This window comes from Bos javanicus, chromosome 29 (genome assembly GCF_032452875.1).
Source record: "Bos javanicus breed banteng chromosome 29, ARS-OSU_banteng_1.0, whole genome shotgun sequence".
In the NCBI taxonomy this organism is placed as follows: Eukaryota; Metazoa; Chordata; class Mammalia; order Artiodactyla; family Bovidae; genus Bos; species Bos javanicus.
In genome coordinates, this window is record NC_083896.1 from 5,343,020 (window position 1) to 5,359,093 (window position 16,074).

The 16,074-nt window shown below is 39.9% G+C and overlaps 1 protein-coding gene across 1 annotated transcript; it reads left to right on the forward strand.

Annotated features, from left to right (window-relative positions):
- The first annotated feature begins 3,424 nt into the window (after positions 1 to 3,424).
- On the forward strand, positions 3,425 to 11,660 carry LOC133241011 (tripartite motif-containing protein 64-like). The gene is made up of 6 exons (XM_061406005.1): positions 3,425 to 3,835; positions 4,330 to 4,425; positions 5,092 to 5,335; positions 6,143 to 6,149; positions 10,316 to 10,413; positions 10,995 to 11,660. The coding sequence occupies exons 1-6, from the start codon at positions 3,425 to 3,427 to the stop codon at positions 11,492 to 11,494; spliced, it is 1,356 nt and encodes a 451-aa protein (XP_061261989.1). The 3' UTR covers positions 11,495 to 11,660.
- Positions 11,661 to 16,074: the final 4,414 nt, after the last annotated feature.

The following is a 16,074-nucleotide window of genomic DNA, read 5'->3' on the forward strand; positions in this document are numbered from 1 at the left end:
ACTGAACTGCATTTCAGACTCTTGTTGACCATGAGAGCTACTCCATTTCTTCTAAGGGATTCTTGCCCAAAGTAATAGATATACTGGTCATCTGAAATTAGAACTATGATGCAGTTCATTAAATGGAGATATTCACTTCTGGGGAGTTTATTTATTGTCCAAACAGAAACTTCATGGATTACAACTATAAATTCAAAATGTGACTTTTTAGCAGAGACTGGATTTTGACAATTGGATTAAGTAGGTTTCAAAGGACTTCAATCATTGGCATCTGAAAGTGTTTTCAACCCTGGAAAAATCTAATCATGTGCACCTATACCTTTTCACAGAGCTGATAACACTATCACTTGGAAGAGATGGGTGTGGTCTTCAAAGACTATATATAACATCCTTGAAGATCCACACTCACTTTTCTCCAGAGTCCAGAGCTGTCTAGATTGGAGTTGGCTGCATTGTGGAGACTTCAGGAAGTTTCTGCCAGGCAGAGGTGAACACCTAAAGCTGAACTGAATCGTGCAGAGTTACTTACAGCATAGGAGTAGAACATTTCATCAACTGTACCCAGTGGTGAGTTCTAATCAAAGTAAATGAAATTCAGCGATGTTCACTTAGGAATGAAACTCTAATGGTGATTATGGACAGAAATGGAATTTTTTTTTTACTATCAATAATATCTGTATGTATGCAATGCATCAAGCATTTATTCCCTCTGGGATTTGCAAACAAGTAATGTCTTTTATCTATACTATGCCAAGTAATTTCCTTATAAAATGTGGGTAAAAATAGAAAATTAGTGAATATTGTTTAGACGATTAAAAGAGTTAATCCATATAAAAGGAGTTAATCTAATGGCAAGCTGATTCTTTATCACAGAGCCAAAGTGGAAGCCCATTTAGTTCTTCTATTATTTTAATGCTATCATGATTCCCAGTGTCATTAGCATAAAAATGATTTTATTCGTAAAGAATTCTTGGTCAGTTTCTAGCCCACTCTACACATGGCTTCCTTATACTTTCTCCCTGTTCATCAGCTATCTCCTCATTTGATGCACATATTTATAAATACGTAAGTATTTATAAAACACATAGTACTCCTAAAATGTTCAACATAATGAATACATTTCATAGTCTTTAAAGGATGAATATGAGTTAAATGGTTAAATTAATCAGAAAACCTTCTTGAAATGGTCACAGTTGCTATCATTTTAAAGACATCACTTTGCAGTCCATAAGTGAAAAGTGTTCAAAATAGATCCAATCAACCAGTAGGGACTCCAAAGAAGTGGAATGGGCAGAGGGAAACAGCAAAAAACAAAAAATCTGATGTTGCTTCCATTAACCAGATATTTGGAATTTCCAGTGTAGAGCGGAAATCCTTGTATATATTCAAACTTATTTCTATGGTTTTAGTAAACAATGTATAGTCAAATTGGAACCTCCCTGGTGATTCAGACGGTAAAGTGTCTGCCTGCAATTTGGGAGACCCGGGTTCAATCCCTGGGTTGGGAAGATCTCCTGGAGAAGGAAATGGCAACCCATTCCAGTATTCTTGGCCTGGAAAATCCCGTGGATGGAGGAGCCTGGTAGGCTACAGTCCATGGGGTAGCATAGAGTTGAACACAACTAAGCGATTTCACTTTCACTTTCTTGCAGTTCAGTTCAGTTGCCGAGTCAGTCCTGTCTGACTCTTTGTGACACCATGAATCGCAGCACGCCAGGCCTCCCTGTCCATCACCAACTCCCGGAGTTCACTCAGACTCACGTCCATCGAGTCAGTGATGTCATCCAGCCATCTCATCCTCTGTCGTCCCCTTCTCTTCTTGCCCCCAATCTCTCCCAGCATCAGAGTCTTTTCCAATGAGTCAACTCTTCGCATGAGGTGGCCAAAGTATTGGAGTTTCAGCTTTAGCATCATTCCTTCCAAAGAAACCCCAGGGCTGATCTCCTTCAGAATGGACTGGTTGGATCTCCTTACAGTCCAACGGACTCTCAAGTCTTCTCCAACACCACAGTTCAAAAGCATTAATTCTTCAGCGCTCAGCTTTCTTCACAGTCCAACTCTCGCATCCATACATGACCACAGGAAAAACCACAGCCTTGACTAGAAGGACCTTTGTTGGCAAAGTAATGTCTCTGCTTTTGAATATGCTATCTAGGTTGGTCATAACTTTCCTTCCAAGGAGTAAGCATCTTTTAATTTCATGGTTGCAGTCACCATCTGCAGTGATTTTGGAGCCCCAAAAAACAAAGTCTGACACTGTTTCCCCATCACTTTCTTTACTAAACAATTGATTCTTTTTTTACAGATTATTGTTATAGTGGGAACATTCACCAGTTCAAAATACGACATACTCTGATTATCTGAAATGACTCCAGGAAAAATTGTCTTCCTGAACTAGCAATGACATATTTATTTTTTCTTTTTGTCTTAAAAGGAATAGTTTTGTTAGTTTAAGTTATAAGTAAACACTGACCAGTTTACAGCTTCAGAATGTCAAAGTTAAAAAAAACATTAATTATATTAAGTTTAAATTATTCATAAACAATTTTATTTGGCTTTAGAAAAGCATATATGTCACTTCAAAGGCAGAAGGCATAGAGAACATTAGCAAAGAGACAAAGTGTGGGTTTTAAGTAGGGGAAAATGGAGAGAGAGAGACAGATTGAGATTATATATATGCTTTTGTACAAATGAGCTGACAAAAATTACTCTGGAGTCATCCTAATATTTATCTTCAGGTTAACTTTAAACAAAAAAAAAAGAAAATAGTTGCAAGTGACTCTCTTATCTAATTGCATCCTTTTTATTATAGCAGGAATACAACCTGTCTGTAGTCACCATTTCCAGGTTTGTACTGTGTTTCTGCTTAGTCATTCAGTCATGTCCAACTCTTTGCAACCCCATGGACTGTAGCTCACCAGGCTCCACTGCCCACAGGAATTCCTAAGCAAGAGTACTAGGACCAGTTGCCATTTCCTTCTCCAGGGCATCTTTCCAACCCAGGCCTCCAACCCACATTTCCCATTTCTCCTAAATTGTAGGCAGATTCTTTACCCACTGAGCCATTGGGGAAGTCCAGGTGCAATATTGGTAAAGAACCCACCTGGCAATCCAGGACACTTAAGAGACATGGGTTCAATCCATGGTAGCAAACATCCCCTGGAGGTGGGCACAGCAACCTACTCCAGTATTTTTACCTTGAGAATCCCATGAACAGAGCCTGGTGGGTTACAGTCCATAAGGTCACAAAGAGTTGGACATGACTGAGCGACTCAGCATGCAGGTTTGTGTTGGGGTTTAGCAAATACGGAAATTAGACAGAGTTCAAGACAGGACTGTGCCAAAGGCTTTATTTTCCCTGATCAGGGCAGAAGAAAGACTTCCTCTCTTATCATTTCTATTTCTATCTTTAGTTTTCAGAAACATGGATTCAGACACACTGCAGGTCTTCCAGAGTGAACTCACCTGCTCCATCTGCATGAACTGCTTCCTGGACCCCATCACCATAGACTGTGGGCACAGCTTCTGCCGTCCCTGTCTGAGCCTTTGCTGGGAAGAAGGCCAGACTCCAAGGAGGTGTCCGGAGTGCAGGGGAATAGCAGAGACGCCCGATTTCAAAACCAATATTGTCCTCAAGAGGCTGGTTTCCCTTGCCAGACAGGCCAGAGCTGACCACGACCACAGCTCTGAGGAGCAGATCTGTGTGACACACCAGGAAGCCAAAGGCTTCTTCTGTGAGGCTGACCAGACCCTGCTCTGTGGGCCCTGCTCTGAACGCCCCGAGCACACAGCTCACAGCCACAGTCCGATACACAGGGCTGCTGAGGAGTCCCGGGTAGGTGATGCCTCTAGAGCAGTTCGGGATCTAGAGACTCCTAAGTCAGAGAGGAAGACGAGGATGCTGTGATGGTGATGGGGGTGGAGATAGTGGAGGTGGGATTTCTGAATGTGGATCCTCACATATAATGTGTCCTCTCAGTGTTGTTGCCCAATTGTCCACACGTGTGGAAATGCAGCATCCCGGGGCGGGTGGTGCCAGGGACACAGGCTTCTGATGGGAACTTGAGGCTTTCCTAATCAAGCTATATAAATACGTGAGTCTCAGTTTCTTAGGGACTGGATTTCATGATCTGTAACATTTCCCCAGTTGTGTGGCATACACTTTTGTCACCATCATCTTGGTGTTAGATGCAGATTAATGTGGGAAAATCTGACCACAGCATTCTAACTCAAGGTTTCTGTGTAACCAACAACTGCCTTTGTTCAGGAATAAGGGGATGAAATTTACAGTGTCATCTTCTGTGTCTAAATCCCCTGGGTATTTTGCAGGAGAAACTTCTAAAGAGAATGGGCTCTTTATGGAAAATCAGAGAAGAAATGCAAATCATTCTGGACCAGGAAGCTAAAAAAACTTGGTCATTTAAGGTAAGAATAAAAACGCTCCTATTTATTTCTATAGATAGTGATATAATTCTAGCTTTTAGGTCTATTTACATTTCCATTAAAGGATATTGATCTCTTCCCTTGAAAAGGCGTGATTTCAAACGACCTATCAGTGGTCACAATTGAAACGGGCCAATACAGGCTAGTTCAAGGAATGCTAGTACATGGGAAAACCTTGGCATGAAAAGTGTTCCTAGGCAAAATTTTGAGGATTTGATTAAAATTCAGAAATGAAGTATAAGACAACACTGTCCTAAGTGTTACTCTGTAGTAGAGGAGAAGAATATAGAAGTACCTAGAGGGAAAAGAGAACATCTTGTAAAACTATACAAAATGGGGTTTACCACATTAAAGAATATTTAGAAAAATCAGGGCAAGGAACAAGAGAAAAACATGATCCAAATTAAAGAGGAAATAATTGATAGAGTAATAACCTTGAAGAATCCTTCTAAGGGGAGAGCTTGGGACCCCTCAGATGGCTTGAATCAAACAGGGCCAGAGACTAGGAACTCAGAGAAACCTTGGACAGGAAAATACTTGAGGCCGACAGTTTGTCTAGAACATTCTTGATGACATCAAGGAAATAATATTGGAAGTTTTCTTTTGAATGTGAGCATAAGCAATACTTTGAATCCACTATCCCCACAGGACTACGTGGCCTTAAGGAAGGAGATGATTACAGCTGAATATCAGAGGATGCTTCTGTTTCTCCGGGAGGAGGAGCAACTGCATCTGGAGGCCCTGGAGCGAGAAGCCAAGGAGATGTGTGAACAACTCGAGGAGAGTGTGTTCAGAATGACTCAGTACAGAGCAAGTCTGAAAGAAATGTACAGAGACCTGACTGGGATGTGCTGCAAGCCGGACAGGGAGCTGCTCCAGGTGAGAAATGAGGGTTAGTCCTCAGAGAGAGAAACACTCTTTTAGATGAGTTGCTGTGACGCTGGAATGTTCACTGTTTAAACCGATACTCTCAGCTGAGGGATGGTGCTCCTTGACCCCCATTATTGTATTAGTCCAGTCCCCTAGTTCAAAATATTCTGGTAATCTTTGAAAGATTTTTGTCCATGTCTTAGCTAAAATAGGACTATATTTTTTCAGTGTGATCAGGAGTACTATCCAGACAGATGATCTAAAATCAGCAAAATTCTGTGACCAGCGGAAAGTTAACTTTCTTGGAGTAAATCTCAGTATGTGTTCCCCTAAAGCTTTGTCACTCCCTGTTATCCCAAATTTTCCAGAGACACTGAAGTTCCACCTGTTCTCTAGGCAAGGTTGTTATAACCAGTCATCAATTTCACTCTAAGTTAAATACGGTTCCCTGTTTTTGCTATTGCTTTGTTAAATGGGGAGCTCTGTCCTTGAGAACAGCACTGGCAGCGGGCGATACTGGAATCCTAGATGTTGCTGCATCATTACGCAGACTCTTCTGTCCTCCTTCCTTTCATAATGTGCCCTGAGGAAGCCTCCCATGTTTTAGCTTAGGCTATGTTACTAGGATGCCTTCTGAGTATTCCTTAGAAGATAATGTAAAAAAACAATAACACTGAATAAAGAATAGAGAAGAAGATGCAAAACGACAAAAGTCTCATGATTAACATGATCTTTGTTTTTCTTTGCAGGTCTTGGCAAATGTATTGGAAATGTGAGTATACACTAAAGTTCTTTTTCTGGAAAAGTTGTTATCTTTCTGATGAAGTAGACGCACGGTACCATGGGAGATTGTTTTCAAGTCCTCCTCAGTATTTAAACTCCAGGATGCAGGATTCCTTATGCAAAATGCCTTAGTATTTGCAGTTAACTTACAAGCATATTGCCATACACTTTGTCATCTCTAGATGACTTATAACAACTAACACATAAAATGTAAATTAAACGCATTGTAAATAGTTCCCTAGTATGTGGCATTTTCAAGTTTTACTTTCTGGAATTTTTTTTCTGAATATTTTCCATTCAGAACCAGGAGTAAGGATGGGGGAAATGGATAGGCTGGGAATCTGGGGTTGACATATATACACTGCTGTTTTTAAAATATATTTAAAATAGTTGGTCCAAGAAGTACCTCCCATGAAATAAATAAATGTGTAAATAAACAAGTACATAAACAAATAACTGAGAATTTATAAATTGAATCCACATGTACATCCATAGGTGCAGCACCCTCATATACAGATGACCAATATTGTCTTTATGGCTATTTTCTATTTTATTTCAAAAGAATTTCAATCCTTGGCCTCAGAAGTTTCCTTCTCATTTGGCTGAAATCCAATATACCTGAAAACATTCTGACATTCTGGGCTTTATTTTACCCACTCACCCCATCCTCTCCAACCTCACCACGTTAAGCTTAGTGAAGGGATTTTCTAAGATATCACAGAGGAAGCACCTATGCTAATGAGTTGGAAAGTGGAAAAGGCCTGAAAGAGGCAAATTCCCTAAGAATGAGAGCAGAACTGTCCTTTTGTTTTGAGGAGTAGCAGTGACTCAGCTTGTTCCATCATTGCAAGGTCCCTAGTAGGCAGAACCTCAGAGGGAGTGGCTTTCTGCTGCCCACTGAGAAGGTAGACTTTTTGGACCAAAATAACCAGGTTGGAATTGGATCCCTTGCTGGGCTGACAAGAGCAAACAGGTCTGGCTTGATGGACTCTTCCTTGTAGACACTGAATGTATCCTTGATGACTACATACTGACTGAAGTCTCAAAGGCTTAGCCTGAACTTTCTGTCTGTAAAATGCCCAGTATCTTTGCATTACCCATATGGAACAGAGGAAGGGAATGAGGTTCAATGAGTTGAAAACTGGAATAATATCTGAAAACAATGGGGAAGTTGAGTGGATGTGACTGGTGATATAAGCAAGGTCTGATGCTGTAAAGAGCAATATTGCATAGGAACCTGGAATGTCAGGGTCCTGGAAGTGGTCAAACAAGAGATGGCAAGAGTGAATGTTGACATTCTAGGAATCCGTGAACTGAAATGGACTGAAACGGGTAAATTTAACTCAAATGACCATTATATCTACTACTGCGGGCAGGAATCCCTCAGAAGAAATGGAATGGCCATCATGGTCAACAAAAGAGTCCAAAATGCAGTACTTGGATGCAATCTCAAAAACGACAGAATGATCTCTGTTCGTTTCCAAGACAAACCATTCAATATCACAGTAATCCAAGTCTATGCCCCAACCAGTAATGCTGAAGAAGCTGAAGTTGAATGGTTCTATGAAGACCTACAAGACCTTTTAGAATTAACACCCAAAACAGATGTCCTTTTCATTATAGGGGACTGGAATGCAAAAGTAGGAAGTCAAGAAACACCTGGAGTAACAGGCAAATTTGGCCTTGGAATACGGAATGAAGCAGGGCAAAGACTAATAGAGTTTTGCCAAGAAAAGGCACTGGTCATAACAAACACCCTCTTCCAACAACACAAGAGAAGACTCTACACATGGACATCACCAGATGGTCAACACCGAAATCAGATTGATTATATTCTTTGCAGCCAAAGATGGAGAAGCTCTATACAGGCAACAAAAACAAGACCAGGAGCTGACTGTGGCTCAGATCATGAACTCCTTATTGCCAAATTCAGACTGAAATTGAAGAAAGTAGGGAAAACCACTAGACCATTCAGGTATAACCTAAATCAAATCCCTTATGATTATACAGTGGAAGTGAGAAATAGATTTAAGGGCCTAGATCTGATAGATAGAGTGCCTGATGAACTATGGAATGAGGTTCGTGACACTGTACAGGAGACAGGGATCAAGACCATTCCCATAGAAAAGAAATGCAAAAAAGCAAAATGGCTGCCTGGGGAGGCCTTACAAATAGCTGTGAAAAGAAGAGAAGTGAAAAGCAAGGAGAAAAGGAAAGATATAAACATCTGAATGCAGACTTCCAAAGAATAGCAAGAAGAGATAAGAAAGCCTTCTTCAGCGATCAATGCAAAGAAATAGAGGAAAACAACAGAATGGGAAAGACTAGAGATCTCTTCAAGAAAATCAGAGCTACTAAAGGAACATTTCATGCAAAGATGAGCTCGATAAAGGATACAAATGGTATGGACCTAACAGAAGCAGAAGATATTAAGAAGAGATGGCAAGAATACATAGAAGAACTGTACAAAAAAGATCTTCACGACCCAGATAATCATGATGGTGTGATCACTGACCTAGAGCCAGACATCCTGGAATGTGAAGTCAAGTGGGCCTTAGAAAGCATCACTATGAACAAAGCTAGTGGAAGTGATGGAATTCCAGTTGAGCTATTCCAAATCCTGAAAGATGATGCTGTGAAAGTGCTGCACTCAATATGCCAGCAAATTTGGAAAACTCAGCAGTGGCTACAGGACTGGAAAAGGTCAGTTTTCATTCCAATCCCAAAGAAAGGCAATGCCAAAGAGTGCTCAAACTACCACACAATTGCACTCATCTCACATGCTAGTAAAGTAATGCTCAAATTTCTCCAAGCCAGGCTTCAGCAATATGTGAACCGTGAACTTCCAGATGTTGAAGCTGGTTTTAGAAAAGGCAGAGGAAGCAGAGATCAAATTGCCAGCATCTGCTGGATCATGGAAAAAGCAAGAGAGTTCCAGAATAACATCTATTTCTGCTTTATTGACTATGCCAAAGCCTTTGACTGTGTGGATCACAATAAACTGTGGAAAATTCTGAAAGAGGTGGGAATACCAGACCACTTGATCTGCCTCTTGAGAAATTTGTATGCAGGTCAGAAAGCAACAGTTAGAACTGGACATGGAACAACAGACGGGTTCCAAATAGGAAAAGGAGTTCATCAAGGCTGTATATTGTCACCCTGTTTATTTAACTTATATGCAGAGTACATCATGAGAAACGCTGGACTGGAAGAAACACAAACTGGATCAAGATTGCCAGGAGAAATATCAATAACCTCAGATATGCAGATAACACCACCCTTATGGCAGAAAGTGAAGAGGAACTAAAAAGCCTCTTGATGAAAGTGAAAGTGGAGAGTGAAAAAGTGGGCTTAAAGCTCAACATTCAGAAAACGAAAATCATGGCATCTGGTCCCACCACTTCATGGGAAATAGATGGGGAAACAGTGGAAACAGTGTCAGACTTTATTTGGGGGGCTCCAAAATCACTACAGATGGTGACTGCAGCCATGAAATTAAAAGATGCTTACTCCTTGGAAGGAAAGTTTTGACCAACCTAGATAACATATTCAAAAGCAGAGACATTACTTTGCCAACAAAGATTCATCTAGTCAAGGCTATGGTTTTTCCTGTGGTCATGTATGGATGTGAGGTTTGGACTGTGAAGAAGGCTGAGCGCCGAAGAATTGATGCTTTTGAACTGTGGTGTTGGAGAAGACTCTTGAGAGTCCCTTGGGACTGCAAGGAGATCCAACCAGTCCATTCTGAAGGAGATCAGCCCTGGGATTTCTTTGGAAGGAATGATACTAAAGCTGAAACTCCAGGACTTTGGCCACCTCATGCGAAGAGTTGACTCATTGGAAAAGACTCTGATGCTGGGAGGGATTGGGGGCAGGAGGAGAAGGGGACGACAGAGGATGAGATGGTTGGATGGCATCACTGACTCGATGGACGTGAGTCTCAATGAACTCCAGGAGATGGTGATGGACAAGGAGGCCTGGCGTGCTGAGATTCATAGGGTCGCAAAGAGTCGGACACGACTGAGCGACTGATCTGATCTGATATTTAGGAAAAGAATCTGGTAATGTTTTTATATTCCAAACTGTGTAGAATGTATTGTATATGCAATTAACCAAAAATAGATTTCTAACAAAATGTCCTTGGCTAAAAACTTCTTTTTACATAATGGTCATATGATTAGCCTTTGGCCTTGACTTGTATCTATGTCATTTGTTACAGGATTGACTTGGCAGAGATGCAGAAGCCTCAGCCAGTGAACCCAGAGCTCACTTGCTTGCCTGTCACTGGAATCCTAGACATGCTGAACAACTTCAGAGGTAAGAGTCAGCCCTGTGGTGATCAGGACTCTGCTTCATTAGAGCTTCCTGGGAAGGAGCCTCCTTTTAATGTTATTTTATTTTTATCTGAAATTATGATACTATATGACTTTCCCAAGTTGTTGTATCTTTTCTGCCTGTATATTTGGATTGCAAATATCAAGCCTGTACTTTACAACCTACAGTTTAATGAAAATGCAAAGTCATATACATATATTTAGTTACATTTGACATAGAGCAAAAGAGAGCAATCACGTTGCTCATATGGTTATAAAGAAACAGAATATTCAGTTTTCAGAGTGATCATCAAGAGACAGATTAAATCAGACATCATGCAGTTCATGATATATCTGTCTTTTTCTTCTTTGATATGATTTAAGGTGTTTCAATATGCCATATATATAGTAGTAACTCTTCCTCTTCGGAGAAGGGCAGTCTGAACTCACTTTGCTGTCTTTGTTTTGGGGTTTCTTGGAGGAGGGAAAATGAAAAAAAATCTCAGTGGGTAGGGAACCTCTGCCTTCTGCCTCTCAGAGACATGGAAATCCCACTTGCTAACCTGATTTCTGCTCTTTCTGCAGTGGATAACATTCTGAGTCAGACAATGACCATTCACCACATGAGCCTTTCTGAGGATGGCAATGATGCAAGTGTGATGTTCAGAGATGAGCACCACGGCACGTCCAGACAGCCTCAGATTGTGGAGAGTGTCGTGTCCTGGGGAACTCGGGCCTTCGCCTCCGGGAGGCATTACTGGGAGCTGGATGTGACGCACTCCTCCAGCTGGATTCTGGGCATCTGCAAAGATATCTTGATAACCAATACTAGTATCAGTATTTATTCTGAAGAAGCATGTATTTTGTTTTCCAAGAAGGTGAACAATCATTATAGTCTCTTCACCAACACCCCACCCTACATTCAGTACGTGAAAAGGCCTCTGGGTAGGATTGGGGTGTTTCTGGATTATGACAATGGAACTGTGAGCTTCTATGATGTTTGCAGAGGATCCCTCATATACCGTTTCCTTCCTTCCCCCTTTTCTTTCCCTCTGAAGCCTTTCCTTTGTCTTAGGTCTCCATGAATTGTCAAATTCTGTGACCATTATTTTTACTTCTCCTCTGAGGTGTTCTCCAAAACCTCATGTGAGACCACAGGATAATCCCTGACTATCTCTGAGCACACTGTAATTTAATGAAACATAGTGACTGCATGTTTATATAAAATGGCATGACCATGTTGAATGTATAAGTTTGTTAATTAAATTTTCTTCTAATAAAAATTGATTATGGAGTATTTCATTAAATATAATCAATTGTGTTTCTCTTTTAAATAATAGTTCTATTAACATAAAAGTTATATACCATAACGATTATGCCATTTAAAGTACATAATTCAGTGTTTTTTAGTAATATACAAAAATTTGTGAAACAAGAACTGTCTAATTTCAGAACATATACATCACTCCAAAAAGAAATCAATGCACATATTTACTCCCCATATCCCTTCCTGTGTCTTGTCACCCCCTTAATCCAGTTTTATTTTTCATGAATTTTTCTATTATATAGCTTCAATTAAATGGGTTCACACAATTTATGACTATTTATATCTGGTTACTTTCACTTATGTTTTCAAGGTTCATCTACATAGTAAGCAGTGTGCTTTAATTGCATAAATGAACTAGACAGGTGCAGGAATGAAGTGGTATACTTATTTACATCAAGTTAGTAAATAAAAGGAATGGTGCTTAGTGTATAGTTCAAATCATGGTGGAACTTGTGATATCCACTCATCGGAGGCTTCTGGGGCTTTCCAAGGAATTATATAAATCTTTTGACCTAGAAACATCTTCTCTAGCATTCTTTCCAACAGAAATTATAACAAGCAAGGATACATGGGCCAAAGAATGTATTACATAGCATTTACAATGACTAAATCAGTAAATAGAAAATCAATCAAAATTTTTGATATGTGGGATATCATTGAACAAAATACGCTACACATTAAACTGTGTAAGCAACAGTAGTTTGCACTTAGTCCGTGATCTCTTGTATATTTTTTAACGAGTTAATATTCTAAAGCAGTTGACTCCATATGACAGCAAAAAATACTGAAAAACAACTCATCATACTGAATGTTAAGAGGTTCGAAATCCACTGAAATCAGTCAAGTTCACAAACAGTAACATTAGTGGGCAAAATTTTAGTTTCTTTCTCTTGCATTCAGAAATGTGTATGATCAGACATGATCAATGTATTGAGTTCCAGACTATCTACCTAGTACACTTACTCACTGTGGGTCTTCATAATAAACTTATAATGGAACAAGGAGGTATTTTTATATTTGGTGAATTCTTTGGCATATAAACTCACAATGACTTTGTGACATGCCAACTTGGCAGGGCTACATGACAGAGGGGAAGTGAAGGCCGTAGCCAAGTTGAAACATGCCCACAGGGTCACCCGGTCTCTGATTATTCACACAAGCACTAAACTAATCCAAGGGCTATCGTGAAGGGAGTTTGCAGACACAAGTCTCTCAGCCAGATTCTAAACTAGAGAGCTTACACTAATTTATCTTCCTAGCTGCTGTCTGAGCAGCTGGCGTTTTTTAAGTATATTTTTAATTGGAGGATATATACATACACACACACACACACACACACACACACACATATATATATATATATATATATATATATATATATGTATCCCCTCTCCCTTAAGCCTCATTCCCACCCGTCCCACAGCAGGGGCAGACTGTTCATTGAACGTGCACTTACAGGCCTAATGTCATCCACTTCTGAGAACTGTGGGCTAACACCGTCATCAAACTCTACCACTGAGGAGATCCAGAGCACCCATGTCTTCCAAAGAGGAAACTGTACACTTGTGTCTGGTGCCCTGATTTTTGTGACTGCTGCAATTTGTAAATACAGAAAAACAGAGAAATAATATAAAGTCACTTTTATGTCAGCATTCCTAAAAACACTTTATGACTAATTTGGAACACAAAATATTATTGTAGAAATTAACCTATACTGCCATACTTCACTTACCAAAGAACAGTGCTAGGGAAATTGGTTAAGAATTGAAAAATAATGACCTGGGGATGCTTATAACAATTGTGGGCCCCCCTAAGACAGTGGTTGTGCTTTTGCAATTCAAGATCATTTTCATTTTTAAAAAACTTTTTATTTTGCATTGGAGTATAGCCGATTAACAAACAATGTCGTGATCATCTCCAGTGAACAGCAAAGGGACTCAGCCATACATATACATGTATCCATTGTCCCACAAACCCTCTTCCCATCCAGGCTGCCACATATCATTAAGCAGGGTTCCATGTGCTATATAGTAGGTCCTTGTTGGTTATCCATTTTAAATACAGCAGTGTGTACCTTTCCATCCCAAATTCCCAGACTATCCCTCTTCCTCCCATTCTTCCCCCTGACATCCACAAGTTCATTCTCTAAGTCTGTGAATCTTCAAGATCATTTTTAAATGCACATTCATAAACATTTAGGAGCATCGACGCCTTGCCTGCATGCATGTTCAGTCATTTCAGTTGAGTCCAGCTCTTTGTGACCCTATGGGCTGTAGCCCTCCAGACTCCTCAGTCCATGGAATTCTCCCCACAAGTATACTGGAGTGGGTTGCCATTTCCTTCTCCAGTGGATCTTCCCTACCTAGGTACCAAATCCATGTCTCCTGTGTCTCCTGCATTGCAGGTGGGTTCTTTACCACTGAGCCACCTGGGAAGCCATCAACTCCTTAAAATGTATATAAATAGTACAAGTGTCTTGAAAGAGTTAAAAGCAGGGTCCTGATTCCCACTCTTCCCCAAAATTCTGCATTCTCCAGCTTATTGTCCAATGGGAAATATATCAGGAAAGAAAAGTGAGGATATCATGTGTTATTGCTTCAAAATATGTTTTTGTCCTAATTTTCCCACTGTGGTCACTAATGTTTCTGTTTTGTTCCAGAGCAACCTTTTAATGTCATTGGCCTGAAGGTGTGTCTGAGCTGGGGCCTTCCTCTACTGTCCCACATGAGCTGGGTGGGGAGCACCAGGCAGAAACCCCTGTGCTGTTGTTGCTGGAGGGAGCTGGGGGGCTTGATCTGGAGTGTGGGGGTGAGGGGCAAGAGATATTTCCATTCTGGAGTGGTGACCACAGGAGTTCTTACATTACAGTGTTCCTTTAAAATGCAGAAATTAATCAAGTGATAAAATAAAGCTCCTCCTCCATGACAGAACGTATTTAAACTAACCTCAAGAAATAGACTTCCAAGTTTTCCAAGACATTTAGCTAAACTCTCTAAGTGATAAAATAATCTTTCCAACTTTTTTGGTAAGTTAAAAATAAAAATGATTAATATTCAGAAAGTCACATATCAGTATATTTCAGGGTGGGTTTCTGAACTTTCACTTTCACTTTGTAGTACAGTCAGCTACTCTTGATGAGAGGATGTTTGCAGAGACATGTTTATGAAGATAAGCCTAGGTGTTAAAGCAATTTTATCTTGTTTCAGGGAATCTCATCATCTGTATTAATCCCATTGGAAGACTGATGAAATACAATCATTTGGAACAAATGGGTGGGGTTCAGAGATTCAGTACAAGGAGACTCCAGGACACAAAGTTTTCTCCCGTACTCAGAGGGTGTGTTTGGAGCTCACCTGGATCTTGAGACTTTGGAAAGCTATCACGACCACAATGGAACTCTTGATCCCTAAGCCAACTTTACATTCTTCTCCAGGATGAACTGTTTCTACATCTCCTTAGGCAAGTACACAGTTCACCACAGAGCAGCTCCTGGGACTCTCTTGAGGAAGGGGGTGGGGGGACACAATTTACTAATTTTAACAGAAAATTGAGGTTGCTTCATTGAAGTAACTGTGTGTGACAACTTAGTAAAATTATTGTATCTCTATATTGTCTAAATGGCATACATGTTGGAATTAATTGTGACTAATTTTAGTTCTCTAATTTCATTAATCTCTTAGTTATTCCTATGCATTACAAGGACTCAGAAAGTGGTATAGATCCTAAAAATAATTTTTAGAGCTATTTATCTCCATGTGTAATACCTAAAATGGTCTATTTTAAAAATGGAGTGTGCCTGTATACACAGGAGAGATAATATTGTCCACTACTGTATTCTATTGAAGTAGGTAAGGAATGCAATAATTTGAGAAAAATATTATTTTAAAGTGAAGTAACTGTTTTCTCTTCAGAAATGTGAGTTTTTATGGCTGAAATTTTAAAGAAACTAAGAAATAATTTAGCAGGCAGGAAAGTGACACTTGAGATGTCTGAGGAATGTCTGTACTTAACTAGTACAGACACAAGGATCCGATATTTTAGCGAAGTCAATTTTAAAGAGTATGATTTGTTTTTTGCTGCTGATTATCACCATTACATGCAAACTGCATCTTACCACAAGATGAAAGAGGTGTCTGATAATAGTTTTAAAGACTTGGAAGATATAACCCTATGGTTTCAGTTTTGGTTTGATTAATGAGTATGATACAGATTAAACAGGAAGGCAAAGGCAACCAATCAGTATATGGAATTAGTATATGTTACGATTCATGAAGGGCTTCCCTGGTGGCTCAGAGGTAAAGAATCTGCCTGCAATGCAGTAGTTTCTGTTACATAGGA